This window comes from Nipponia nippon, unplaced genomic scaffold, assembly GCF_047370975.1.
Source record: "Nipponia nippon isolate SJK-2023a ecotype South Korea unplaced genomic scaffold, ASM4737097v1 scaffold_5, whole genome shotgun sequence".
In the NCBI taxonomy this organism is placed as follows: Eukaryota; Metazoa; Chordata; class Aves; order Pelecaniformes; family Threskiornithidae; genus Nipponia; species Nipponia nippon.
In genome coordinates, this window is record NW_028262369.1 from 31231233 (window position 1) to 31258895 (window position 27663).

At 45.3% G+C, this 27663-nt stretch overlaps 4 protein-coding genes across 8 annotated transcripts in view; 2 read left to right on the forward strand and 2 right to left on the reverse strand.

Moving 5' to 3' along the window:
• MAST2 (microtubule associated serine/threonine kinase 2) overlaps nucleotides 1-6943 on the reverse strand; it is a 227590-nt gene extending 220647 nt beyond the window's left edge. Inside the window, exon 1 of one of the 2 annotated variants that reach the window (XM_087733138.1) lies at nucleotides 6816-6943. In XM_087733138.1, the coding sequence (XP_087589264.1) occupies nucleotides 6816-6923 (108 nt within the window). In that variant the 5' untranslated portion in view covers nucleotides 6924-6943. The remainder of the gene's footprint in view (nucleotides 1-6815) is intronic. The other variant, XM_087733142.1, reaches the window with a different exon arrangement.
• Nucleotides 6944-7021: 78 nt separating this feature from the next.
• IPP (intracisternal A particle-promoted polypeptide) lies at nucleotides 7022-14439 on the forward strand. The gene is made up of 8 exons (XM_087733489.1): nucleotides 7022-7374; nucleotides 7516-7947; nucleotides 8263-8418; nucleotides 9162-9329; nucleotides 10152-10289; nucleotides 10589-10711; nucleotides 11392-11612; nucleotides 12571-14439. The coding sequence occupies exons 1-8, from the start codon at nucleotides 7086-7088 to the stop codon at nucleotides 12793-12795; spliced, it is 1752 nt and encodes a 583-aa protein (XP_087589615.1). The 5' UTR covers nucleotides 7022-7085; the 3' UTR covers nucleotides 12796-14439.
• Nucleotides 14440-17082: 2643 nt separating this feature from the next.
• TMEM69 (transmembrane protein 69) lies at nucleotides 17083-20042 on the reverse strand. 3 transcript variants are annotated; one of them, XM_087733493.1, is made up of 3 exons: nucleotides 19926-20042; nucleotides 19045-19107; nucleotides 17083-18417 (listed from the first exon to the last, which is right to left on the reverse strand). In XM_087733493.1, the coding sequence occupies exons 2-3, from the start codon at nucleotides 19087-19089 to the stop codon at nucleotides 17689-17691; spliced, it is 774 nt and encodes a 257-aa protein (XP_087589619.1). In that variant the 5' UTR covers nucleotides 19090-19107; nucleotides 19926-20042; the 3' UTR covers nucleotides 17083-17688. The 3 variants fall into 3 exon arrangements, with proteins under 3 accessions (XP_087589619.1, XP_087589616.1, XP_087589617.1); XM_087733490.1 differs by lacking the exon at nucleotides 19926-20042 and adding an exon at nucleotides 19549-19824; XM_087733491.1 differs by lacking the exon at nucleotides 19926-20042 and adding an exon at nucleotides 19762-19816.
• A 289-nt stretch (nucleotides 20043-20331) lies between these two features.
• GPBP1L1 (GC-rich promoter binding protein 1 like 1) overlaps nucleotides 20332-27663 on the forward strand; it is a 33849-nt gene continuing 26517 nt past the window's right edge. For both annotated transcript variants that reach the window (XM_087732050.1, XM_087732049.1), the window contains exon 1: nucleotides 20332-20469. The gene's annotated coding sequence lies outside the window, so the exon portion shown is untranslated. The remainder of the gene's footprint in view (nucleotides 20470-27663) is intronic.

The following is a 27663-nucleotide window of genomic DNA, read 5'->3' on the forward strand; positions in this document are numbered from 1 at the left end:
CAGCCACAATTTCCTCTAGTACCTTTAGAGTCCTTATTCTATTTTTATAGTTAATAATTCTCCATGGATATTGACTGCAATATAGTTTCCTTTTTAAAAAATAATAAGCATCAGTAATGATGACATTTCCAATTTCTGCTGCATTTTTCATGTGCAGGTTTCACTCAAAGCATTTTATAAATATTCATTAATCTTCAAAATATACCTGAGAGGAAAATAAGCAGCAAGAAGCAAACTGAGTCAGTGGGATAGTGTCAGTAAGAAACTTATCTGATCATCAGAAGTATTGCAGAACTAGGACTAGCATGGACAAGTTCTGTTTCAGAGCCTTATTTCACACTGCAAACGAAGTTGTGCTTTGTAAGTTGATCCTTGGACAAAAGTTATTATGCAAAAACTAGGAAAGAGATTTTATGAAATAAAATGTTGCAAAAACCTGAGCATCCAAAAAATAGAACAAGTTGTTAAACAATGCATTTCCATGCACCTTGAAGGATAACGAAATTATAAAAATAATAATTGTTAGATTGTTTAAGACAAATAATATCAAAACAGGCTAATTTCCCTTGCTGAGAGACAGCGAGCCTGCAGAAAAAGCAAAAGCTGTAGATGAGATACGGCTTTTTGAGGGTTTTGATAACATTTGATGTAACGTTCTGATAAGCAAACTGAGAAAACCAAAGTGCAAACAAAATCACCATAACATGGGTGCACAACTGGTTAAAAAATATATTAAAATATTACTATGAGTGTGTTGTCATTAATCTCAGACAGGTCTTCTGTTAGGAATCCCAAAGGGTCTGTTCTGATTCTAGTCAACACTTTTGTTTACTTAGACAATGAAGCAGAGATTTTGCAAGCACTCTGAAGGACAAGATTAGAATAAAAATGGTCTTTCTAACCAGAGAACTAGTCCAAGCCCCCAAAGGTGAAATTCTGAAAAGGGAGATGAAAAATGCTTGCACTGAGGAAAGGTAAATCAAGGAAAGAAATTCATCCAGGGAAATACACGGCAAGGGAACAGCAGAGCAGCCAAGGAGCTGGGATGCATAGTAGCAACCTATGCCATTTACAGTTGAAATGTTACTCTGTGGAAGCTTTAATCTTTTAAGACTTCAGTGTGTGTGAAGCCCTGGATGTCCTGACTCACAAAGCAAGCAGATGCAGGACCTGCAGACATCCTCCTAACAGTTAGTCACAGAGCTCGTGACGTATCTCACATTCCGCGGAGGCGCTGCTTCTGGAATGACCCCACTGCACACACAGGCTGTGGAATGTGGTGGGTATCAGGCAGAGTTTAACTCTGTCCATCTTCTCAATGAAATCAGCTCAGAAGCTCTGTCAACGCAAGCGTAATACCTTCTAGGAGAGCAAACATGCTCCTGGTATATGTCTAATGACTATATAAAATAAAGGGAATAAAAATAGCAGAATTTACGCACATTTTCTGGTTATTTTCCTTCCTTTTTTCTGTTCAAAAGGTTTGCATAACTTGGAGTTATTTTAAAAAATGCTACATGCTCTAGACAGCTCATGGGTCTGTTGTATGTTTGCTCTACTTTATTATCCAAGGGAACACGGTGATTTAGACAAGAAGAGTTAAGTAAAGAGTCCAAAAAGCATTAGGATTTGGATTACAATTTGAAACATTGCCAAACTTTACTAATGGCAAGACTAAAAGTCCCACGTGCCTGAAGACCGATAATTCTCCAGCACAACTCATTTTTCCTTTTGGCAAAAAAAGACCTGCGCCTTTGATAAAGTCACCTTAGAGAGCAGGTCTAATTAAGTGTGAAGCTGCAGGACAACTCTAGACAACGGTGAAAAAAGAGCCAAGCTATCAAATCAATCACCTACTTCAGATAAGTCTGAGGACACAGTGAGGATCAGACCCCAACAATCTGGCAGCTTTCAACATCTCCAAGAAAAAGTTGCAGCGATCCCCTACTACTGAGATTTAGCTTCTCAGAGAAATGGGGGGGAAACTCTCTCTGCTGCAGTTTTGCTTCCCTTTAGCTACTAAAAGCGTATCTTTCCTGCCTCTGTTTTGATCACCAACTGCTATCCGAGTCTTAGTATTCTTTTGACCTCCTTCCTTGGAAATGCAGTGAGCTCTCTGTGGAGTTTGCCTTGGTTCCCCTCTCAGACAGCTGTGATTAATTCAATGTTCAAGCTCTTGAGTTAATTCTCTCATTAGATCACTTTCCTTCTTCATGGAATGATTATTCCCACAGGAGAAATGAGAAAGACTAAAACAATATTGTGCTAGTATCTGACACACTGCATCCAGGATGTTTACTTTAAATCAAATTGCCTGGAATTGCTCCAGATCTATGGCTTAAACACAAGAATCTTCTAACTGGTGGGGAACTGTAGCCACGCATGTTGCACAACATTCCTCCAAACTTCCTGCTAGGTAAGTGTACCCAGAACACGAACCTCTCCACACAAGTACGTCAGATGACACAATCCTTTCATTGCTAGGGCATACTTGAGGACTGAAAAAGGTTTTTTCCTTTTTTTATTACTTTTTGTCATACCCCAATCACCTTTCTACCCAACACTATTGTGAAGGTGAAGCCTGGAGCACACAGCAGTGAAATACTGCCAGTGCTCCTGAAATCACAAGCCATTACCTGAAATCACAAGCCATTATCTGTGCATTACTCACTGGGAATGTCACATTCCCTCTGGAGGCTCTTGCAGCTCAGACATGCTCCCCACTTTTGCTGCCTGCCAGATGGCTCCCCAGGGTATGGCTGGTCACTGGAGGGCATCACCCCACTCAGCTGGACTCTAGCACAGCCTGCTTCTCAGTACCTTTGGTGCAAGGTGGATGCTCGGGAGAGTTTCTCAATACCCAGTTCAAGAATGCTAAATTTGTCTAGACTGACAACTCTGATATCAGGCAGTTACCTTAATGTCACCTTTACCTGAAGCCATATTACAGTGGAAGTAATAAAAACGCTTAATTACAAATTCCAAAATAGACAAAAGAGTTTACAAAGGCTTCTAAAGATGAGAGGAGAGGAGAGGAGAGGAGAGGGAGAGGGAGAGGGAGAGGGGAGTCATTCAGCATGGCACTTCAATGAGCTTTACAGTTTCCCTAGCCATTAAAAGTTCAGCTGAGAAATGGACAGAACCATCATCACCTCACTGGTACTGTGGAAAGTTAAAAGTCTTCACACAAGCCCTATGTTCTGGCACTGCCTGTGCAGAAAGACTAGCTCTGGGGACACCTCTTGCTCTCCATCTTTGGGTCAGTTCCAGTTCAGACCTCTACCACACACACACACTCACACTCTCACCCCCCCCAAGATTCATTAACCCTCACAGGAATGAAGGTAATAGGCTCTTGTGGCTGGCCCAAACCTGCCAAAAGAAAGTGTTCTCATGGCTGGCTTAAGCCTGGAAAATGTATTGTCTCACTGTGAAGCACAATACCTTTACCCACTGAGATGGGAAAACCCTGAAGGGAAGCATCTTCATCCACTAGAGCTTATGTATCACATAAAAACGTAAGCGGACAACAGGTTTCTGCAGGTATCTAATTAGAATCTAGTGCCTGTAGCTCATTAGAGCCTATTGACTGAGTAGATGAGATGATAGCCAGTCCCATTGGGGTGATAATGGGTTAACCACCATTGTCTTTGAGAAATACCTTGAAAACACCCAGAGAGCCTCTTCTCTCCTCCATGTTCCATGAGTGTGAACTCCAGCTCATCTCTCTCATCTTACCCCTCCTAGGGGCTGCAAATTCATCATGCAGCACATAACACCACCACTCCACTAAACTATGCATTAACAGAGACTGCTGATCTGCATCACTGCCCTGGGAATGCAATGGCACCCAGGGTAAATGGGACACCTGGGCAAATGTAGGCCTTAACAGAGAGAAGGTGTCTTGGAAGTATAAGAGATGTAGCTTAGTGAATGAGAGAGATTTCTAGCCCTCATTAACTCTTGGTGGCTCTGTACTGCTGCAATTTTGGCTTCCCTGGGAGAAGTTTGAGTTCAAGTCCTTAGGAAACTCAGGGAAGTAGAGCAAAAATGGTTGTATCTTACGAAGGCTTTGTGACCTGGACACCAAAACACAAAGTAAGCTCCTTTCTGTTTTGGTGACGCTGTCCAATACTTCTCATCTGATAGGTCAAGTGCATTAAAATACAAGTAGTAACTACAGTGGGTAATTAGTAATTAAAACGGCAACTGACTATACCACTGAAAGATTATAGCAGATGCCTTAACACAGAGGACAAAGTGCAGAGATGGACTGCAGTTTGGAACGGGAAGTGAAGATTTCATACCCATTGAAACTGGGGGAGGAATTTGACCTGGCACATTCTGGTTGACTTTCCTGGAAAGTGGCTCCCTATCACAAAACATCCCACGGGGTTTGTCGTACCTACAAATAGTCAAGGCCTAAGTTTCATGTCTCCTCTGCAAGAGAGAATTTTAGCAGCCAAGCATGGCAAGGATACTGCTTGAATACTAAGTCAAAATGATCCCAAAGCTATAGGTACAATGGACAGGCTTCTGACTAGAGGCACGACAGGCAAAACTGCACTTTCAAATCAATTATTTTTCTTTTAGTTTTTTTGAGACTAAAAGCCCTCCATCTTTATGGAGTCCAGGAAAAAGACAAAGAAAAAAAAAACTTTGATCTAACAAAGATCTTCCTGTAACAGAGGAGAACTACAACACCCACACATGCAACACCTTTTAGCCACCAATTTTTGTTGCACATTCAAATGTATCATCCTGTAGAAACAGCACCATCTGCAGGATCTGAGAGAGGGAGCACAGACACCTTACTCAGCTCAGCAGAACATCCTCCAGGCATCTGGAAAGGTTTTCCTGAGAAGCCTTCAGCCAGGGAAATCTGAGCAGCCACAGGCCTCTGTGGGATAACACAGGGAGGACTGCAATGCTTCATGGAGCTTTGGCACAGCACAGGGGTTTTTCAAGAGGAAGCCTGAATAGCTTGTTCGGGAGATTCTTCTCACTGAGGGGTTTTGGTACTGTGACAGTGGCGCTTCCGTGCAGGCGCAAGCAGTAGGACACGTTGAGGAGCACAGGGCACACCTTTTTTGTTGCCTGTCCTATATGTCAGTCAGCATTCAGCTGGCTTATTGGTAAATATCACGTTAGGAGACTATTAAATTATAATTGAAGACATTTTTAATTCCTTCACTGCAATGACTGTCATTCCTGGTGTTAATCACAAGGCTCCTCATTACGCAGTGCAATTTCACACTATCAAATGTACTTTCAGACTTACTCCTGAAATTCTACAGCTTGTTTTGGGAGATGCACAATAGTGTATGGGAGCATTAGCTCCATCATGTACAGATTCTGTGTGGTTACAGAAGAAACATGCTGAAGCAGTGCCCTCTTCTGGAGGCAGAACCATTCAACCACATTAATACAGTACAGGACAGGCCTTCAGGGCAAAATTAGCAGTCTCAGCAACGCTATTTTGTGTCTGTAAATTTGGCGCTACGGTGTGAAATCCTAGTACTGGCCAAGTGTCTAACAGCTGACATCAGCCAGCGACTGAGCCACTGGCATTTAGGAGAATTCTAAGCCTTTTACTCACAGGCCATTTCCGATGAATAAAATGTCAGCGTGAGAGGGGTCTGGTTTCTTTTACTGATTCATCAATGAAAGAAAAATCTCAACGCATTTATTGGCCTAGCTTAAAATTTATACTGCATTATATCAGGATGCATTCAACTGTGTGTGCTTGCAGAAACCGTATTTTTCTATCTAGATCTATATTTTCTACGGGTATTTTTTAAGACCAGCTTGAAAGGTAATTTTACCACTCTACTGTCAAGAATGTAATGCTGATGAATGGAGAAACCAACAGTCCCCAGAGAGTACCACAATTCAGATTCCTACCAGAAGCACATTTAAAAGTTATTACAATGAAACGCAGAATCATGAGAAAAGCCCGAGGGGCCACGACCATTGTAACTGTAAGCAGACATGTTTTTCTTTCCCAGTCTCACAGTAAATAGATATGGAAGCATTCCAAGAGGCTCTCCGATTGCTTTTTGCTTTAGCTGCATCTCATGTTGCTGGAACAGTTGTGGAAAACTCAGGAGGGATGCTTTCCTCTCAGAATCAGTGCCAGCGCTGCCAGACCCAGTGACCGTGTGCGTGTAACTCAGTATGTGATGCTCATCCCTCAGTCAGCGCCCAGGCATGCAGTGACTCAGTGAATTATACAGACTAAGACGGAAGCGTGCTTTGCCTCGGGATCAGTGCTGACCCCAGTGGCCCACATGGTGCTGCTACAGGACACTGCGATGAAACATCCGTGCTGGAACGAAGAAGGCCCAAACATGGCGTGACACTATAGAGAAAGGGGGTGCGTGGCCTGGCTCTGCCTCCCGTCAGCGCTGGCTCTGAGGGCACAGTCCTGAGCTAATGGCGGGCAGCTCCCCCCGCCTCCCACCTCTGGGGTTCCCCCAGGCAGATGGTAGCTGTGGTCTCTCCCCAACACCGCCATGTTTCTCCCTCACAAGCACAGATTAAGGCGGCCAGGAATTCAGTTTGCAAAAGCATGCCTGAGGGGAATGTGACTGAGGGAGGGAGATTGTGAAGGCAGTGAATGAGGTGACGGCACATCTGCCGTTCACCGGTTACCTTGGCACCAGGCGCGGTGAGCAAACCTAGGAGGGGACCAGCTTTAACCACAGACAAGAAAGCTCCTCACAGAGCAGGCAGAGGTGCCTGTGAGGGCTCACAGACTCCACAGGGCCAAGTGACCACGCACGCACGTAGACAAAAGGACCGGACAGACGTACCACAACCAGAGCAGATCCACCTCCTACGCCCGCTGAGGCAGAAGGGTGCCGAGCACACGGGACCCCTGCAGCGGGCCCTCCTTCACGGAGCCCGCCGCCGCCAGCCATTCCCGCCTCAGCGGGACGAGCGCCCCCGCCGCCCCCCCCCGCGCATGCGCAACGGGCGGGCAGAGCGAGGCGCCGCGGGCGCCGGTGCGCATGCGCCAGCGCTGCCCCTCAGGGCGGCCGCGGGGCGGGGGGCGGGAGGCTGCCGCCAGCGCGGGGAGCGCCATGGCCTGCGCCGCAGCAGCGAAGGCCGGCGGTAGCTCCTTCTCCGACCGGCACGCCCGCCTCCTCCTGGCCCAGATCAACCGGCTGCGGGTCGGGCAGAGCTTCTGCGACGTGCGGCTGGAGGTGGGCCCGGAGGCGTTCGCCGTGCACCGCCTGGTGCTGGCGGCCAGCAGCCCCTACTTCGCGGCGCTCTTCGCCGGTGGCATGAAGGAGTCCGGCCGGGATGTGGTGCGGATCGCGGGCGTCGAGGCGGGAACCTTCCACACGCTCCTCGACTTCATCTACACAGGTAACGGCTGACGGGGGGCGGCGGGGACGGTTGCCCGATGGCCGGGCTGGGGCGGCGGTGGCCCGACGGCTGGGCCGGGGTGGCGGTTGCCCAATGGCCACAGCCTCGAGCGGAGCCCCGCTGTCGTGTGCGTGCCCACAGGGGTGGTGAGCATCGGGGAGCACAATGTTCAGGAGCTGATCGTCGCCGCTGACATGCTGCAGCTCACCGAGGTGGTGGAGCTCTGCTGTGAGTTCCTGAAGGGGCAGATCGACCCGCTGAACTGCATCGGCCTCTTCCAGTTCTCCGAGCAGATCGCCTGTCACGACTTGATGGAGTTCACCGAGAGCTACATCCACGCGCACTTTCTGGAGGTGCAGAGCGGGGAGGAGTTCCTGGCACTGACAAAAGAGCAGCTGATTAAGATCTTGCGAAGCGAGGACCTAAGCATCGAGGATGAGTACCAGGTTTTCACAGCGGCAATGCAATGGATTTTGAAGGATGTGGGAAAAAGAAAGAAATACGTCGTAGAAGTACTGGAGCCTGTTCGATTCCCTCTGCTACCAGCACAAAGGCTACTAAAATACATAGAAAGTAAGTGAAAGAAAGGAAGAAACAATATCAGATGTTTGGGTTTGAGCAAACCGTGTGTCGTTCAGTTACTGGATTTTGATGGACTTTTTAAAATTAATAGCATAATTGAAAAGATTTACTCTATCCAAACAAATTCTGCATTTTAACAAATGAGCGCAGCTTACTTTAACAACATGCTTTTGAAAAAGTCTTATAAAAGTAGACAATCTTGGTTTGTCTGCTGTTTTAGGAGAAGCTAGTAACTTTTCTACAACTGAGTTACTTATTGGCTGTAATTTTTCAATATGCCTTTTTTCATCTGCTTTTTTCCTCAAGGTATTCCAGATTTCAGCCTTCGGGTGGCCCTGCAAACTCTGTTGAAAGAATATTGTGAAGTCTGTAAATCTCCCAAAGAGAACAAGGTCAGCAGTTTTCTGCAAGCTTCTAAAGGTCGTCCCCGGAGGAAAGCCAGGAAGTACCTTTATGCAGTAGGTTAGAACGTGGCTGTTTGAACCTTGTAAAACAAATGATGAAGTAGTATCTTATATTACACTACCGAAAGAGATACTGAAAATTTTTTAATCAAAATATATTAAAATAGCAAAATATTTCATCTTGCTGAGTTACCATGTTAGCTGCTTTCTGCTTAGCATTGCACAGAAGGGTAGCATTCACATTTCATGTCACTGTGACATGAAGGCCTAGATTTGCCTTCTAGAAATTATTTGCCTTGGATGGAAAACTACAAATCAGCAGAGGATTTGCCCATGGTTCACTGCTGGAATGGTGTATGCAAATTCACTGCACTCCTTGTTCTTCTGAAGGTTGAAGTTTTCTCTGTCCAGAATACTTTGGTTCATGTGATGGAACACTTGAAATTGCAAGTTTTCTGCAAAGCTGGAGCTTTGTATGGGAATAGAATGCTCTTGTTTCACCTTGTGGGAAGTAACACCAGCTTAAGATAGCAAAGGCTGTTGGCTGGTCTCTGTGTTTTACTGAGAACATGAACAGTAATGTTTGTAGTGTCGTGATGAAGTAGTCTGCTCACGCACAAGTTACGTGACCTTCAAGGTAATCGTTCTTCTTTGTGTGCTGGAGAAACAATGCTACTTGCAAAAGTCCAATTCCTTCTAAAAGTGGCTGTAACTGTGATTTTTTTCTGTGGTTTAGATATAGGAGGATGGGGATGAGCAGGAAGCTGTTACTCAGCCATGATCTTTCCACTTACTTTCTAGGTGGGTACACCCGACTGCAAGGAGGACGCTGGAGTGACAGTAGAGCCCTCAGCTGTGTGGAACGATTTGACACCTTCAGCCATTACTGGACCACAGTGTCCTCTCTCCACCAGGCCCGGAGCGGGCTGGGTGTGACTGTGGTGGGAGGAATGGTCTATGCCATCGGAGGTAACAGCTGAAATACGCTTTCTTTGTTACATGGATACTAGAGAACTCACGGATGGAGATTTTTAAAATTATTCTTCCTGTAAAGTGGTTCTGAGGAACCCAACAGTAGATAATACAACTTTTAGATATAATAACAATTGAATTGGGGTTTCTTGGTTCTCTACCATCACTGCTCTGTGAATGCCCGTTTGAGCTCTGATGTTTTACATTTTTTACTAAGCCGCTTTCCCCTCATGGTATAGCAACTCACAGGTAAGCACATGGACATGTGCAGATCTCTTAAGAGATGTTGGATATTCTGCGGACTTTGTGTACCACCACTAAGAGCATTTCTTTTCTCACTTTAGTCTAGCAGAAGCCCGTAGCATAAAAGGCAGCAGTACAGGACAGACCACTTGTGGTTTGCCTACCTGGAAACGCTTGTTAATGTATGTTTGCACAAGGATATGATGAGTAGCTCTACCAACCCGTCATTAAAGAATGCATATGTATACTGGTTTTGTCACCACAGAACACATTCTCTGGTCTTGAAAACCCTGTCAGTTGTGCTGTGGAGCAAAAAGTGTGTAGCACTGTGGTTGTTCACCCCTCTGATGTTTTCAGTAAAGTTTCAGGGAAGGGAGCTGTTGATGAAAGCTGTTCCTAGTGATGATTCAGTTCTAGGTATAAATGAAGCTTTTGCTGCTTTGGCCATTTGGCTAGCTGAAAGAAAGATCTTGTATTCAAATGTTGTCTGTCCTGGAAGGAGTTGAAGGATGCTTCTATATCTGCAGTGCAAAACATTGCGTTTCCCCTGTCTCTGTTCTTGCTCTTATTATGCAGGTGAGAAGGACTCGATGATTTTTGACTGTACTGAATGTTACGATCCTGTTACTAAGCAGTGGACCACGGTGGCTTCCATGAACCATCCCCGTTGTGGACTGGGAGTGTGCACGTGCTATGGTGCTATCTATGCCTTGGGTGAGTTAATTTTAAAGATGTTAATTAATGGAACTCGTAAATTGATTTGATCTTAAGTATTACATCTTGGTGTTGCAAATTTGCAAACTTAAGTTTTGAAAAACAGCTGTTCACATGAGCATTAGCATACCAAATCTTTGTGGATTAGTTATCGTTCAATTATAACTTATTTCCATTGTAGATTGCATGCTGGTTTCAGAATTAGTCTGTCCTGAAACAGCGCACCATATGTCTAAAAATGCAGCTAACACACAGCTTCGTGTCATTAAATTCTTTCCTGTGCTTGCTGTTATTTGCAGGAGGCTGGGTTGGAGCAGAGATTGGCAACACAATTGAAAGATTTGATCCTGAAGAAAATAGTTGGGATGTGGTGGGAAGCATGGCTGTGCCCCGTTACTACTTTGGGTGTTGTGAAATGCAAGGTGAATATTGTTAAGTTTGTATCCGTAAACAGTTACGAGAGCCATTGGATTTTGAAGCTTTACGTTTCGGTCATGAATTTTTACCTTTGTCTTGTACTGTGCTGTCAGTTGCACAAGCTTGTGCCTCACTTATTTGTCCTTCTAGCACCATATTTTTAATTCTACAGAACTCAAAGACTATAAAGTTCTCTCTGTCTTCTGCCTTTTATCTCATGAAAACAGTTTTTACGTGGCTGCCAGTATGGTTATCCAGCTAGTCTTTAATGGTTGATTGTCCTCCTGGTACTGCTTTTATTTACCTCCTGTATTTGGGTTTGTGTGTGTCTTTGTGACAATCTGAAGAGTTGCCACAGGTTATTTTACGACAGAGATGTCTAAAGACTTCATCTATAAATGTGCTTATTAAGCATTTGATCCGGCCTGGTCAGCAGTTGCAGCCTTCTGAATTCTCTCCCCGGCATTTGATTAATTATTGCTTTCATCAGAGCTTCTAGTGCTTGAGCCTCAAGTTACTCATTTGAAAACTTTATGTGTGCTACTACTGGACAAAAGGAGGACTTTTGTCTGGCATTGTTAAACCATCTTAATGTCAGGCTGAAACTTGTATTGTGACAAACATTTTCTGTCTTTCAAAACTTTGTATTATGAAACATAATAGAGGAAAAACTCTGTTTCTACAGGTTTGATTTATGTTATTGGTGGTATCAGCAATGAAGGAGTAGAGCTACGTTCTGTTGAAGTCTACGACCCAATATCTAAACGTTGGTCTGAGCTCGCTCCGATGGGCACCCGAAGAGCATATCTTGGTGTGGCTGCTCTCAACGATTGTATCTATGCTGTGGGAGGCTGGAATGAATCTCAGGATGCACTTGCTACTGTAGAAAGATACTCCTTTGAAGAGGTATGGTAGAGTTCCTTTCTTTCATAAATGTAGACTGCATCAACTTGGTGTAAGATGCTATAGAGGTAGCCTGCTTTCTCTTTTAAAAAGAAGAAAGTTGGAAATTCCATTTCCTTTTCACGACTGGCTGGTAATCTGGGTGGAACAAAGCTTCAGTGACCTCAGGGTCTGTCTGTCCTAACCAGTCTGTAGAATCTTGCTATCTGACTTAGTGGAGTGTTCACAAAGATCGTATGCATGCTTTTGGGAAACTGAAGGCTAACCAGTACTGATGATGCATAGATATACGGTAGTTTGGTAAATACTTGTTAGGGTTAAGACAGGGGGATAGATTCCCCCTCTGCAATAGAGTGGTCAATAATCTGACATGAGAGAAAAAAATCCCTGAAAAAGTAAGAGTTGCCCTTTGTTGGAAAAGTTAAGGATCTTTCTTCTGTATCAAAATGCAGTGGGATTTCAGCATGACTAGAAAAATCACTTTGAACACTTAAGCTTTTGAATAAGATAAAAAATTATTCCTGACTATTGCTGCTCATGTTTCTGTGGTGCTCTTTGGAACAGTAGCTAGTGATAAAAGCAGAACATAATCCAGTGTGCCATTCTGTTTTGCTTTTGGACTTGAATCTAGTTTTCCTTATTTCCCACCTCAAATTGTGTACCATTCTTTATTTTGGAGACAGACTGCATCTTGCAGTGACTGAAGAAAGGGAGGGGTGTTGTGTACGGACAGTATGTGATCTTTTCTTTAGTGACTAGCATGATTTTGACCACTTCTGAAAGTGTTGTCATTCCAGTCTTGATAATCCTCTCGATACTGTACACATACCATATTTGAGCCTGTGAAGTGTATGCGTAGTGTTCTTTGTATATGTGTCCGTCTTTAAACTTTAAAAGTGACTTTTATCAGAATTGGGGCTTACCCTAAAACTACTTGTTGACTCTTTCACCTTCTCATTAGGAAAAGTGGGTTGAAGTTGCATCAATGAAGATACCAAGAGCTGGTGTCTGTGTTGTGGCTGTGAATGGATTTCTTTATGCCTCGGGAGGCCGAGCTCCCAGTCATGATTTTGCTGCTCCGGTAACCTCTGACTCTGTTGAAGTTTATAACCCTCATATGGACAGTTGGACTGAAATTGCCAACATGATCACCAGCCGCTGTGAAGGAGGTGTAGCTGTGCTGTAAAACACAAAGAAGAAAACTCATTCAAGGAATGAGTAAATCTGTCTACTCAGATTTCTGGTTTCATTGGCCAGAAACCTCTTCTAACACAGGAGCTTCAGTAGAGACAGTAGAGAATTAGATCAGAGGGCTTTTCCTGAGCAAAAGGAAATATTAAAACTCTTGTCCTTCAAAGTAAATTGGCTTATCGAATGTCTGTCTCAGGAAGTAGTCTGTTAGGAGTAAGAATGCCTCTTACGATTGGATTAAGCTCACTAAAATAAATGGTGAATCTGCCCCGTAGAAATCGGAAGCAATCATTCCAGCACATTAGAGGCATTAATCGGGTGTTAACTCTCTAAGGTGCACCAAAGGTAGCATCTTTAGCTGGCCTTAAAATCTAGAAGGACGCAACTATGGACAGCTAGGAGTTATCTGTAGATAAGAGCAGATGGGCCACTTGGTTAGTGTTAGTTGTCCTTTTCTGGTGGAAAACAAGGAAGAGAAGATAACAGGTGGGGAAGACTTGGTACCTCTACTCATGACCTTGATGCACTTGAACCTCTTTTCTGCTGCTTGACATGACAGGCATTAAGTGTGAATTGGATATTTACTTTCTGGCCACCCCGCTCACTTGGATGGTAAGTGGCTGAGAATTCTCTGTTCTGGAAGGTTATTCTCACAGTTCTGATAATGTCATTCCACTTCCACACAGGCATTCCTTCTCAGTGGTATCAGTGATGACAGTAGAGCTCCTTTTTGTGTAAGCTCTGATGAATTTGAAATGGAAATGCTATTCGTTAGATTAGCTGTTGTGTTTAGGACTGCTCTTTGTATAAAAATATAGGGAAAGCCTTTTGCCCCCTTTTTTTTTCCCCCAGCCTTGGTTAAATGTGTTTTTACCCTGTGTGACACATGCTGAGACTTGGCATGGGAACACATGCAATTCTACAAGGTACACACGTTCATCCTTGCTACATCTTGTATCCTGCCTCTTCCAAATTTGAGTGGATAGAGTGTTTTGTGATAGAATTAGCTGCGTTCAGCATTAAAGTGATGCTGTTAGTGTGTTTTGTCTTAAGGAGTTTGTATTTAGCTTGGATACACTTAGTAGAACAATACTACTAGGAGTTTGGAGTTATTTCTAGGTTCATTTAATTAATGTACTTGAAGTTGCTTTTTGCACAATATGATTGCGTTTTCTGTGCAGCTGTGGATGATTTGGATGGAGTCTGAAATAAGGTTGCTTGAACTTTGATAGACAGTGTTATTCTAGAACACAAAACCACAACTGGAATGCCACAAAACAGGAAGCCTGCACTATGTAGACAAAGGAGCATTCATGCTGTCTAGGTCAAGATCCCCTGTGTAAAATTCAGAAATTGATACATGAATAAAAGCCTCCAAGGTGAGTGTTGCAGGTACCTTAAGAGTCTAGGTCTTACATTCTAACGTAGAGTTGGGAGATTGACAGGCTAAAACATGCTAGACGATGGAGCATTTGTTTCTCTGATCATTCTATAATCCTGTGTGTGCTTTTACTTCAAAAGAATTTCTTACGTGTGTTAACTAATGTCTATTCTGTCTTTTTTTTCCCCCAAGTTTAAGCTTGTTTTAAACAGTTTTTCATAATAAAATGCATTTTCAGAACTGACTGTGGAATGCTCTTGAATAGGTTGCTTTCCTATCATAATGAGTTGTATCACTGACTGGTTTTTTCTTCTTTTTTTACTGGAAATCCTGTTTCCCAGTAGGACACTAGGAAAGATTGGTTAGAAATGTTGACTATTTGAAAGGTGCAAGTAACACACTTCTGTAGTAAAATGCTCACATATTTCTCTTCTCGGTGTAAAATGACTCAGATTTCTTGGAAGTCTGGCTGCCTTGCCAGCTCTGTGCAGCCCTCTCTGGGATCAAAGGATAGGTCGTATTTCTTAGGCTTTCTTCTTTACGTTTCAGGATCCCTCGTGAACCATTTGAGAAACATTACCTTAGCTGTGTTTTATTACTTTGGGAACTAGGAGTTCGCTTCTGCTCCCCACCCATAAACTTTCTGTTTAGTGGAGCTTGAGGGAGTCTGCTGTTGTATGAAGTTCCCTTCTCCAGTTTTTGTGGTTGATTCTATCATGTTTGAATGAAACTTTGAAGTTGGCTGATTACGGTCTCTGACACTCAGCACCTCTTTCCCTGAATCAAGCCAAAGGCGGTACTCTGCTCTGGACCTATCTTAAAAAACGCCATGTCTAAGTAAGAAAGAAAGAAAAGAACTGTTTTCATTTACAAACTCAATTTTACTTCCATTATATTTAGAGAGCACTGAAATATATCGTTGTCTCAGAGGTATGATGTGTCCTAATATGTAAAGGTTAACAAGTTAGGAAAGTTAGAGGCTCATGTACATAATTGCTGTTTCAGCAATACCATACAAGAAGATGGCTCTATCTTCAGGACAGGCAGTTTTCTTAAACATCTGTTCTTTGCAGAATGAACAGATAACAAATTTTAAGTGACCATATGTGCTTTATTCTGTATAGAACAACAATGAAGAACAGTGTTTTAAGAGAACTATGAGGATTATCTAAATTGGTCCTAAGAATGTGTGTGGATGTCACTTTTTCAGCTTTCTTCTTGCATCTTATACTATACTTAAAGAAAACTTAAGATAAAAAGCCTACAGTGAATATGCCCACATACAATTTCGTAGGTATCTTAGAATCATAGAATCATTTAGGTTGGAAAAGACCTTTAAGATCACCAAGTCCAACCGTTAACCTAGCACTGCCAAGTCCACTATTAAACCATGTCCCTAACGTCTTTTAAACATGTCTTTTAAATACCTCCAGGGATGGAGACTCAACCACTTCCCTGGGCACCCTTTCGGTGAAGAAGTTTTTCCTCCCCTGGCAGAACTTGAGGCCATTTCCTCTTGTCCTATCGCTTGTTACTTGGGAGAAGAGACCGACCCCCACCTCGCTACAGCCTCCTTTCAGGTAGTTGTAAAGAGCAATCAGGTCTCCCCTCAGCCTCCTCTTCTCCAGACTAAACAACCCCAGCTCCCTCAGCCGCTCCTCATAAGACTTGTGCTCTAGACCCTTCACCGGCTTCGCTGCCCTTCTCTGGACACGCTCCAGCACCTCCATGTCCTTCTTGTAGTGAGGGGCCCAAACTGAACACAGTACTCGAGGTGCGGCCTCAGCAGGGCCGAGTACAGGGGCACTATCACCTCCCTGGTCCTGCTGGCCACACTATTCCTGATACAAGCCAGGATGCCATTGGCCCTCTTGGCCACCTGAGCACACTGCTGGCTCATGTTCAGGCGGCTGTCGACCAACACCCCCAGGTCCTTCTCCGCCGGGCAGCTCTCCAGCCACTCCTCCCCAGGCCCATAGCGTTGCATGGGGTTGTTGTGACCCAAGTGCAGGACCCGGCACTGAGCCTTGTTGAATCTCATACAGTTGGCCCCGGCCCATCGATCCAGCCTGTCCAGGTCCCTCTGTAGGGCCTTCCCACCCTCCAGCAGATCAACACTCCCACCCAACTTGGTGTCATCTGCAAACTGACTGAGGGTGCACTTGGTCTCCTCATCCAGATCATTCATAAAGATATTAAACGGAACTGGCCCCAATACTGAGCCCTGGGGAACACCACTTGTGACTGGCCACCAACCGGATTTAACTCCATTCACCGCAGCTCTTTGGGCCCGGCCATCCAGCCAGTTTTTTACTCGGTGAAGAGTATACCTGTCCAAGCCATGAGCAGCCACTTTCTCCAGGAGAGAGAGGTAGCTGAGGCTAGAAAAGAAAATATGTGACTTACGTCATATCTTCTTCCCCTATATGATGTGTTAGGAAGACTTAAGTACAAAGAGCATATGCTCCTGCAGTGGTTTCAATAATTAGCCCATCATGAAGGGTTTGCAGGCTACAAGTCCATTTGTACCTGCCCCAGGTGCTCAAATAAAATGAGTTTTGAAGAGAGAGAAGACACAAACTACTTTCAATCCCATTATCTGATCCCCTAGTGCCAGCAATCGAGTCCTTGTGTCATATCATACATTTGTCCATGTGTCATCATTTGATAGTACTTTAATTTAGGAGTACAACTGATCTTTATGGCTATGTTGCATGCAGCTTCCTTGGCTACGCAGCCCTAGGTCCAAACAAAACCTAGGAACAGATGGCCCGGGTATCTTTTTTTTATTTAAGTAAGCCTGAGTAGGAAGCTAACCTTCTGTCTCTTACAGCACCTTGTCAAGGATACAAAGCTTCCCCTTCTAGCTTTCCCCACTCCATCACAGCAGCTGGGTGACATATTTTAGGTGAGTGCTGACCTTGGTTTGCCACTGCAAATAAACCTTGCCTATCTCTTCTCACCTGACTAGCACTTAATCACATAGCATTCTCAGCATCTTCTCGGCTGAAGTAAGACAGAGAAGAGTTTTATCTTTTTTTGCGTTTCTACAACATAGGAATTAACACACTTTTACATAATTCTCTGCTGCTTCTTTAAACACTAAACTAGAAGAACTGCTCTCACCTTGTTAGTTTATGCCTACACGGTTGTTCTCCCCACCACAGAACATTAGCATGCATTATAGTTAAACCAGATACTTTAATAATTCAGCATAGAGCAATTCATACCCATGTCATTTGAATCTCCATTTTAAATTCATATGACAGTAAGATCTCATTCCAGAGTGATGCTTTCTTCTACAGATAAGGACAAACTCATGCCTGCCTTGGAACTCAGCGGTATTTACAATCCTGCCCTATTAAACTTGCTAAGTTGTTTACTTTGAGAATAAGTATCTTGATCACTGCCATCTTATGACTTATAAGCACAAATAAGTCTTTATTTCCCCTGGAACTCAACACAAATACCTTACTGGCAGATAAACATCTTTTTGCTATTGATTTATTATTTTATGTTCTGCCATTTGTTTCTGCTGTTACTTAGCTGCTCCTCCGACATAGTCTTCAACGCTGCAGTAGCTAACAGTGATAATACCATCACCACTGTTCCCACTACCCTCAGTACTTTAAACCACCTAGGATAAGCAGGAAGAAGGGAAATGTCATAATGTAGTGCTATCCCTAAGGCCATTACTAGCATTATTGCACCATGAGTGACATCTTTAAAAAGTAAGGCTTGCCAGGCAAGTAGAGGAGGAACAGTACTGTTAGCCAGGTTCAGCCAGTCTGGCTTGGCCGGGCTGTTTTCCGGAAGAGCAAACCCCCACCGCATTCCTCCTAGGAAAGAGACTGTTACGGCACCATACGTAATCTGAGCAAATGCCAGCTCTGGGTAGTAGGTCCCTTGGACGGCCATTGACAGTGGCACAGAAACAAATGGAATTAGCCCTGCGAGGCTTAAGTAAAGGGCTGGCTTTGGCGAATCCTTTAGTGATTTCATGCTTTGTTGCAATATGCCCGAATCTTTGGTCTCAGATTCTTTGGGGGTTTTCTTCTTGAAGAAGGGGAGAGAGGTGTGAAAAGCCTGGAGCTTGGTTGCATATACTGATGCTGGGTTGAGGCGTGGAGATCTTGAGAGAAGACACACATCTCTCTGAAGACGGAGGCCGAGAGAAGAGCAAGTTGTCTTATTCTTTCCATACAGTAGTAGTCTGGGACCGGTTAACTTCTGGAGCTGCAATTATAAAACCTGTTCTGAACACCTTACAGTGTAGGCTTACGGACCTACAGTTACCTAAACTACCTATGAAATACTGTACCAAGTAGTTTTCCAAGTCGGGTCACATCACAGCTGCCCTTCCTCTCAGTTTTCAGGTGTTTTTAACTGAACTCATTAAGCTCACTGATACAGCTTTCACAAGCTAGCTGCTGAAGAGCAACTAGGCTCTTCATAGTGAGTAAGCAAACCTTACTCACTACAAAAGGTTTGCGTATCCACCTGTCCTTCCACCCACGCATACATTCTTTAGGCATTTTTAAGATTAAGATACAGCAGTCTTTTTCAGAGTAGAATATAAAATTATTAGAGAATGAGGACAAGAAACTAGCTACAATCCCCTCACCACTCTACCAAAAAGAGAGAGGAAAAAAGGCCTTTAGACAATAAAATTTGATTTTATAAAAGAAATAACTTTGGCTAAAAGCTGCTGTAGAAACTAGGAATTCTCTCAGAAAAGTGGAGTGAGAAACATGTGGCTACTCCAACTTGTAAGTCACCTTTTTTTTTCAGTGCTCCAGTCATACCTTTTGCTATTTTACTTTTAAAGAAATATAGACAGCAGAGAAGGCTTCAGAAACTTACTTTGAAAGGTGTGTGGAACCAGCACCGTTGTACGAGAGGAAACATATTTGTTTTATCAAGGACCTAAAACAGAAAAATTCAGGAGAAGGTCTGAAAATGAGGAATAGCTGAGCTTGTCTTATGTCCAAAGTCCAGTCACGGTCTAGACTTGTTTATCAGATGCGAGACTCTTACAGACGTACATTTAAAGACAAACATTTTATGCACTCAATCCTTATTTACCCACTACAGGATATTTTGTTTCAGGTAGCTCTATGAACTGAAGTTCTAAAGTTGTAGTAACTGTTACAAGAACGATTTCTACTTAAAGAACTGAGTATCAGGAAACAGGTGATGGCTTCCCGTTTATGGATCATCTCCTTTTCACGGGCTAAATGGCTGCACGAAGCTGACAAACGACCGATTCTTCCCAGGTGGAAAAAACGATCCTTAACCACTGAGGAGCGGGAACTTCATCGCACCCCAAGCTGCCGGTAAGCTCCCTGTAGCGGGGACAAAACTAACCGGGACGGGTAAGCAGCTCGCCGGCGGACCTGACTCCCCAGCTCACGGTCCTGCTGCTGCAGGGAAGGGGGGCGGCGCCGGGCGCCGAAAGCCCCGGCCCGGAGGGGAAGGGGAGAGGAGCAGCAGCGTGGGGGCCGCGCTGCCGACCGGAGAACGCGCAGGGCGCTGCAGTCGGCCTGGCGTGAGCTGGGCCCCGACGGCGGCGGTACCCACCGGCGGCCGCCCGCCGCCTCCCCAGCAGCCGCGGCCCCGAGCCTCCTCGCTGAGGCGGCTTCCGGTGCCCCGGGAAGCGCTCCGGCGGGGCCCGGCCCTCAACGCTGCAAGTCCGGGCGGGAACAGCCGCGGCCCGTCTCGTTCCGCCGGGCCGGGGAACCCACCAGAGCCGGCGGTCCCGGTCCCTGGCGTGCTTGAGACGGGGCCCGGCAGAGGCGAGAAGGCACGCTCCTTCCCCGGCTGCTGCGGCAGCCCCGATCGCACGCTCCCAGCCCGAGGCGGGGGGGGCGCTCCCGCTTTCCAGGTCTCGGGATCTCCGCAGCGGGCAAGCCGCGCGCACGCGGAAAGGCGCGGCGGACTACAAATCCCAGCCTGCCCCGCGGCGCGGCGCCCGGCCGAGCGGCTCGGCGGGAGGGCGCGCGGCCTTCTGGGACTCGTAGTCTCCGGGGGCGCCCGGCAGGCGAAGAGGGCGGTGCGTGCTATCGCTCTGATTGGCGGGGCGGGGGGCGCTCCGCGTGGCCGGGGGGGTAGGGGGGGAGAGCGGGGGAGAGCCAGGTGGGCGTGTCCCTTCCGCCACCGCGGCCCCGCCCCGCGCGCTGGCAGGCTCCGCCCCCTCCGGCCCCCGGCCGGGCAGGGCCGGGCAGCCATTTTGGGCAGAGCTTTGTTATGGTTCTGGGGCCGCAGGAGGCAGCGAGAGGGGCCTGCCCGGTGAGTGCGGCTCCCACACCCCTCCTCCCGCCGCGCCTCCCCGCGCGGCCCCCTCGTCCGCCGCTCCGGGACCCGGCCCGCCGCCCCCCCCCCCACCCCGGGCTCTGCGGCCTCGGAGCGGCCCCGGGATCGGCCTCCCGCCAGGCCGGGACCCCGCTGGCGGCGGCGGCGGGGGGCAGTGCGGCCGCCGGGGGGGGTCTCCCCGCCCTCGGCCCCGCTGCGCGCCCCCCGCCCCCTCCCTCAGGCGCGGCGGGCCCGCGAGGGACGCGCTCCCGGAGGCGGCAGCGAGGGGCTCCCTGCGGGGCAGGGCCGCCGGGCCGGGCCGGGCCGGGGGAGGGCGGCTGGGGCCGAGGCTCCGCGTTTATTGTTTCCTGCTCAGCCGGAAAGTTCCCGGCGCTTGACACTGCCGGGGCGCCGCCGCCGCCGTTCCGGCTCTCGCCCGGAGTTCAGCCTTGTCCTGTCATCCCGCGGGCCGGGCGGGTGCGGGGGTGGCGGGGGGGGGGGGGGGAGGACGGGCCGGAACGCCGCGTTCCGCCGGGGCGGTGGGGCGAAGCGGCCGGGGCGGGCGCGGGGCTTCCTGCGGGGCGGAGGGAAGCGACCGGGCCGCCGTCTGTTTGGATTGCGAGCTGGGAACGAAACCGGGCGAGCGGCGCTGGCTCGGGCCCTTTCCCTTCGCCCGTGCGGGATTTACGGCCGCTCTTTCCGGCAGCCCCCGGCGGGAGGGGGCGGTCGGCGCCGAGCAGTGACACGTGTGCCGCGGGCAGCCCGGCCCGGGCTTCCCCAGCCCGCTGCCAGCCCCTCTCGGCCGGCCTGCGCGGGGGCGAGGGCAGGCGGAGGCTGGGAAAGTTGTCAGGTGCCAGGCGTTATCTCCTGGCGCAAAGAGCAGCGCCTGGCGTGAGCGTGAGCTGGCTTTTTCCCCCCCGCCGTGAAAGTTATTTCTGTGTGTCCGGTGCGCTTTATGCCCTGTTGGCCTAAGGTGTTGCGTGGTGTAACTTAAAGGGCTGTAGCTGGACCTGATCGGAACAGCGGTGTTCACACCTGGCCTCTCAAAGACGCATTTAAGGCTTTGAATTGAATTCGGTTCAGTGATGAGCCGTTTTGGAACGATTTTAGAGCGGTTAGTGGGTGTCTGCACAAGTTACGAGTTTTTTCAACAGCTTTAGAGCAGCAGTCGCTATTTAAGTCCTTGTAAGTAATGGTGGAATCGTTCAGGAGCATTGCTTAAAAATCTTTTTATATTAACGTGACCAGGTAAGTCAGCCTTCCTTTCCCCGCCCCCGAGGTCTGAGTGACACAGGCGTTAGTAATGTTGATAATACTCTGAAACGTTGCAAGTGACTGAGCAAAGTATGGAGATGGCGAAGGGGGGGTATGGAGATGAGAAAACAGCTGAGATAATTGAAGAGCCATCAAAGCTGAGTTTGCTGTAGAGTTGACATTGCTTCTATAAAAATGTTAGGTGGTTATGAAAAAAGCTTATGCAAATGTTACTTCATGAATGAATATGGCTGGTATTTCAGTGAAAGGTTCCCCGTGCTCATCCATTTGGAGACCGGTATTTCAAACTTCCAGTCTCTGACTCAGGAAGGAAGCAGGTGTAGGGCAGTGGTAGGAAGAAATAAAATCACCAGGTTTAAGAAGAGCAGGTTTTCTTCTTGCGTTCTCTCTGATCTTTTCTGGAGAAAAGTACCTTAAGAAGAACTTCTTGAAGTTTTGTGTTTAGAATAGAAAAGCTTCAGGTGATACTTCCCTCTTTTTTTTTTGGTTACAGCGATTTGTAGGGAAGTGCAGCCTCTGCATTTTATATTCATCTGGTTTGTGGTCTTAATCCTATATGACACAGAAGTTTCCATTGCAGGTATCATACTAGGACTTCAAGTGAAAATATGCAGGGAACAGATGGCATTTAAAAAAAACAAGTCCTGTTTTTTCTGCGGATATCTCAGAAATAAGAGGAGCAGAATGCAGATGTGATATGTAACAAATCAAGTGGAAGTACACACTTTCTGAATTGTTAGGAAAAATACTTTGCAAATGTTTTTGCAGAGTATGGTCACCTTGTCTCACAGATGTAACTGCTTTATATGTGGTGTTATTGCCTCTTGAAATTCCTGTTTTATATTAGGAAATTGAGTCACTACAGAAAAATCTTCACTAGCATTTTCATGAAATTTAAAAAATATTTAAAGAGCTGTGGGATACTTTTTTAATACAGAAAAATACTGTGGTCGGATCTGTGAATTTCTTCAGATGCGTGGGGTCTCAGTTCGTGTCTTTACTAAGTGAACAAAAACTATTGGCTCAAGAGTTAAAGTTGCTTTTTTTTAATTTCAGTGTTACAAGGTGTTTGAAGTTAGTTGTGTAGCCGCTGAATTGACTTAGTTGTGAAGTGCACTTTAGGGCGTGCTTTATTCATTTGTCTGTATGAACAGACTGGAAAAGGGCTGGCTGTGTTCAGTAGAGCTAAAACATAAAGCACCTCTTCAGTAAAGTGCTGGCTGCTCTTGCATGGACACAGCTTTTTCTTACGACTTTGTAAAAACACAACCATGGGATGACTGTTGCTATAACTTATACAGGGAAAGGTCATAGTAACTGAATATTGCAGTTGGCAAGGTAGCGTGTATACCAGGAAGCTTGTTTGGGATTTTTAAGTTTTATGTTAATTTATCTGTAGAGGCAGGAGTGGTTTAGATTTTGTTCTGCTAACACAGCAGTGTAAGCAGACATTTTACTGTCACTTACATAGTGACCAGGATACCAAGTAAATCGTATGTGGCTTTCATTTCAGTAAGAGTAATTGAAGTGCATGTTCTCTTTACTTGTCAGATTTGATGAAAAGCAGTGAAGTTGGCAGAAACATGGTCCTGCTTAGAATACTTCATGAATGCCAGGATGTTGTTTAACTTGTGTTCTGTAAGTTAATATGTTCCTGTGAAAATGTGCCAAACTTTAATGAGTTACTGTATGGTCAGGAGATAAATATACATTTATGGGGAGTGGATTTAGGTAGAGATTGATAGTGGCTGAGTATCCACTGCCCCATACATGTATGTGCAAACACTGTGCAGACCTAAAAATTCTATGTTGGATGAGGCCATTAGCATGACAGTAAGTGGGAAGGGAAGCATACTGCTTAAATTAATCACACATATTAACGATCAGGCTGTATCACTCCAAACTGGGAATTTCTTGATTAAAGTGTGCGTAACTATTTCAGTTTCTGCCTTCTCTAGCTGGCCTTCAAAAGTGTCAGAAGAAGAACGTTAACACTTTATACTTCTTAGACCTTTCTGTAATTAAACAGCAAAAAGACTTTGCAAAGTGTTGGTGCATGCAGTTCCATAAAATGACTAATCTGAACTAGTTGCACTTCCAAGGTCTGGCTTAACAAAAATCCTTTGAACCAGTGCATCCAAACATAACTGAGGTTTTCTGTAATAAATGAGGCTCAGAAACAAATATTTTGCAGTGTATGACCTTGTGCCTCAGGGACTGTTGTACACTAGAGAGTTCACCAGGAGCCACTGAAGTTCTAGGATTTACAGTCATTCTAGCAAAAATGCCAATGTCGTCTTTTCTTCTTTTTTTTTTTTTTTTTTTTCCCTTTGAATCTTGTGGTTGCTTCTAGTTCAGTGTTTTCATGGTCTTATCCTCCACCCTGGAAGGAGCATCACAGCTTCATGGTGTGATGTGGGTGGCTCTTAATAAGCAAAAGTGTGTGTGTGTATAATGTTGTCCAAATGCATGTCCTGGGTTTTAGGAATCCCCTTTTTCCAATATAGGAAGAAATGAATAATTGTAAATTAATTTCCCTTGGAGCAGTTTTATTTTCAGCATCTGTTCTAGGTTCAGGTAGATAGTGTCAGGGATAGATAATGGTATGGCCAAGAATGACTGGCAGCAGGGACAGAGGTTTAGTGTGATGGGGACAGCTTTCCTGGATATCTGTGTGACCCTCATAGCATAGTTGCAACATACAGAGCATGTGGCAATGATCGTCACACCCTTTGAATTTTGTCATCTTCAGTTTGTGATCAACAATTAACTTGTAAATAAAGGGCTGAGTCTGCCGTGGAGGTATATGGTATTATTTTGGGCACAGAAATTATTGGTATTCGCAAAGTTGCTGGTGAATTTATGTGGTAAAGACTACAACAGGTCTCCAGCTTTTCAGCAGAAAGGAGTGTTTTGCCATTGTATTCCAATGTGTCATCCATCATCAAGGGATTAATCAGGATTCACGTGAGGTGGTCTGAAAAGACCTTTGATGCTAATCTTAAAAAACTCAGCAAGCAAACTCTCTCACCCTGGAAATGTTGAATGGGTTATGATCTTGACTGTTAGTTTGGGAAAACTGTCTTTCCTGTACTTTGAACTCCAGTTAAAGTAGAGAAACAGGTTAGTGATGACTTTAATGTCTTCAGGTTGGCTGGGCCTCATGGAATGTATCCTACAGTATTTAGGGAACTGACAGTCTGGGGGGGGGAAGTTCCAGAATACTGAAAAGTGTTGAGGAACGCTTCCCCTCACAACATCTAGAAAAAGACAGGACTTTATGTTCAAGGGAAGAGTGTTCACATCAGGGAGCCTGTCCTGGGTCACGTACGGTTTGGCGTTTTCACTTTTCTATGTTGAAATAATATTCTTACTGAACGCACAGATGATATGATCTTGACAAATTCAAGAAATGGTCTGAAATCAATAGCATTGATTTCAGCCATTTTGGTGTAGATGGGTTCAAATTACTGTGTTTTACCTTAGGCAGGCAAGTAACAGCTGGTTAGGCAGCAGTTGTGTGGGAGAGTATCTAGGGGTTGTAGTGGTTCCTACTTTATCGTGAGTCAGCAGCATCACCGTCATGAAAATTCACTTGTCATACTGGAACATATAAAAGAGCATTGTAAACAAGGTAATGAAGCACTTTTTCCATTCTGCTGAGGAGTGGTAGGTCTTCAGCTAAAAGCATCTCATTCAGTTTGTGATACTATCATACTTTGGGAAAGTTATGGCTGGGTAACAAGATCTGTAAAGAAGATGATAAAGTCCGTAAAAGAGAGAACCCCTGAGTGAGGACTGGGGAGAAAAAAATTGGATTGTTTAGCTCTAGAATGGTTTTGTACAGCTTGTGTTTTGTCAGACATCAGCAGGTGATCTATAAAGCAGCTTACAAAAGTTACCTGCAGGTATGACTGGGAGCCAGCTCTGCCATCCTGTCACTGCCTGCAAGCTGTCATGCTTGGTAGGTGGGTGGGTCACATCAGTTTTTTCATCATCAGTCCTTTGAACTTAAAAGCTCCTAGCTTCAACAGTAAAATTGGAGTGGTTGGGGGAGGTTGTTTGTTTTTTAAAAACATTACTATATTTGATCCCAGAATATGTTGTTACGTCCTTTTTCTGCTGCCAAACAGTGCTGGGATACAGGGTGGTCTATGGGACTTCCCCCATGACCCCCTAAAAAAAGCCCCACAACCCAGCACCTGCTAAGGTTGCCTTTCAGTTAGGGAATACTGAAGTACTGGTCTGGAGAAAAGATGTCTTAAAAAAGGTGTCTGCAAAGAGAGGTTAGTCAGCTTGCCATATCCATCATGAATAAAATAAGTAGTTATGGGTTGAAATTGCAGCAGAATATATTTAGGTTAGGCATTAGGTGCGGGGACAGGCTTTCAAGGCATAAGAACAACGAAAACAGATTGTAGAGATACACTGGAGAATGCTGGTATGCTAATGTCTTTTGATTTACAGCTCCAAAAAAATATTCCAGTGGAGGTATGAATAGCTGCATAATGAGTTCTAGTCTGCTGATAACGAACTCGTTTTTCTGATACTTTTTGAGACATCTTAGGATTAATTTTTGGACCCCTGAAGCTCTGCAGCCTGAAGATCACTGTACAAATTGGTGGAGGGGGATGTTGCTTAGTTTATTTTCAAGGACATCTCATGGGAGAGGGTAGAGCTAAAGTCTTTTAAATCTCAGGAGAAGGGGATGAACTATGCAATCTCTGAAGATTCTCCCCCCCCCCAGTTTCCCTAGTATTGCCTAGTTTATTGTAGGACACTAGGGCAGAGGAATTACATTGTTTAACTCTTGGCCTGCATGGTGTACCTGCAAAATAACAGCACAGTAATTCTCTGCAAGATCCAAAGACGAAGCTCAAACCCGCTGGACAACACCTTGACCATAACTCCTCGCTTTATTTTATCTGTGAGAGTTTCACAGACTAGATCGTAGAGAGAGGTCTAGCAAAACACTGTGAACATCCAAAGAGGATGTGTCTGCCAGCTGCAGCAAATCATCAGATCACAGGATTAGGGATCACTTGTTCCTCTTGTGTTTTTGCTTTTTTTTTTTTTTTAAGCCAAGACCAAACAAATGGAATATTTATTATTTGTGCAATTTATTTTATATGTACAGGACTTAGTTTAAACTGAATTGTCTTCAGTGACTTTTCTGCGTTGATGTTTGATGACACTTTATTAGTTGGAGAAAGTGCTGAAAATTTTAAGCTAGTGGAATGAAAAACATAGGAGACAATGTAAACTTTACAAACTGTAATGCAGGTGGTGTACACATGCTGAAAAGTGCTGACTGAACATGTCTTTGTCGTGTCCTAGTCACAGACAAATAAATGTGGAGTTTCTTCATACAGTCCTGGTTTTGAGGTGAAATGGTTTGGAAATAATCCAAGTGGAGGGAGGGGCAGAGAGGGTATGATTAGTCCCCCAGTCCTGGCCTGTTGTCTTGGGCGGAAAGTACCTGTAACTGGAATGTACCGCCCTTCCCAGTTTGTAGTACTGGTCTTGCAGGGCTGGGGTAATGGTATCGAGGGAAAGAATTACTATAATATTGCTTAGGAGAATGGTCTCTTATTTCTGAATGTCCTTCTCTGTTTATTTTGTTGACTCTCAATTGTCTGTCTTCTTTGCAAGTGACATGGCTTCTACTCTCTTATCCTTCATCTGGAATGCAGATCTGTACTTCCCTGTACTTGATTTATAGTCTCTCTTGCCTTGACACAAATATTTGATAAATAGTCTGGTTGCATTTGATGCTCTTTTCCAAAGGAAACATGTTTTTCCCAGCTCCAAACGGAATATATTTAAATGTAAATGTGCTATAGTAGTGATAGTAACCCTGGTAAAATACTGGGTTATAAAATACCCTTAGTTGGAAACACCCGTGTGTCGTCCCCC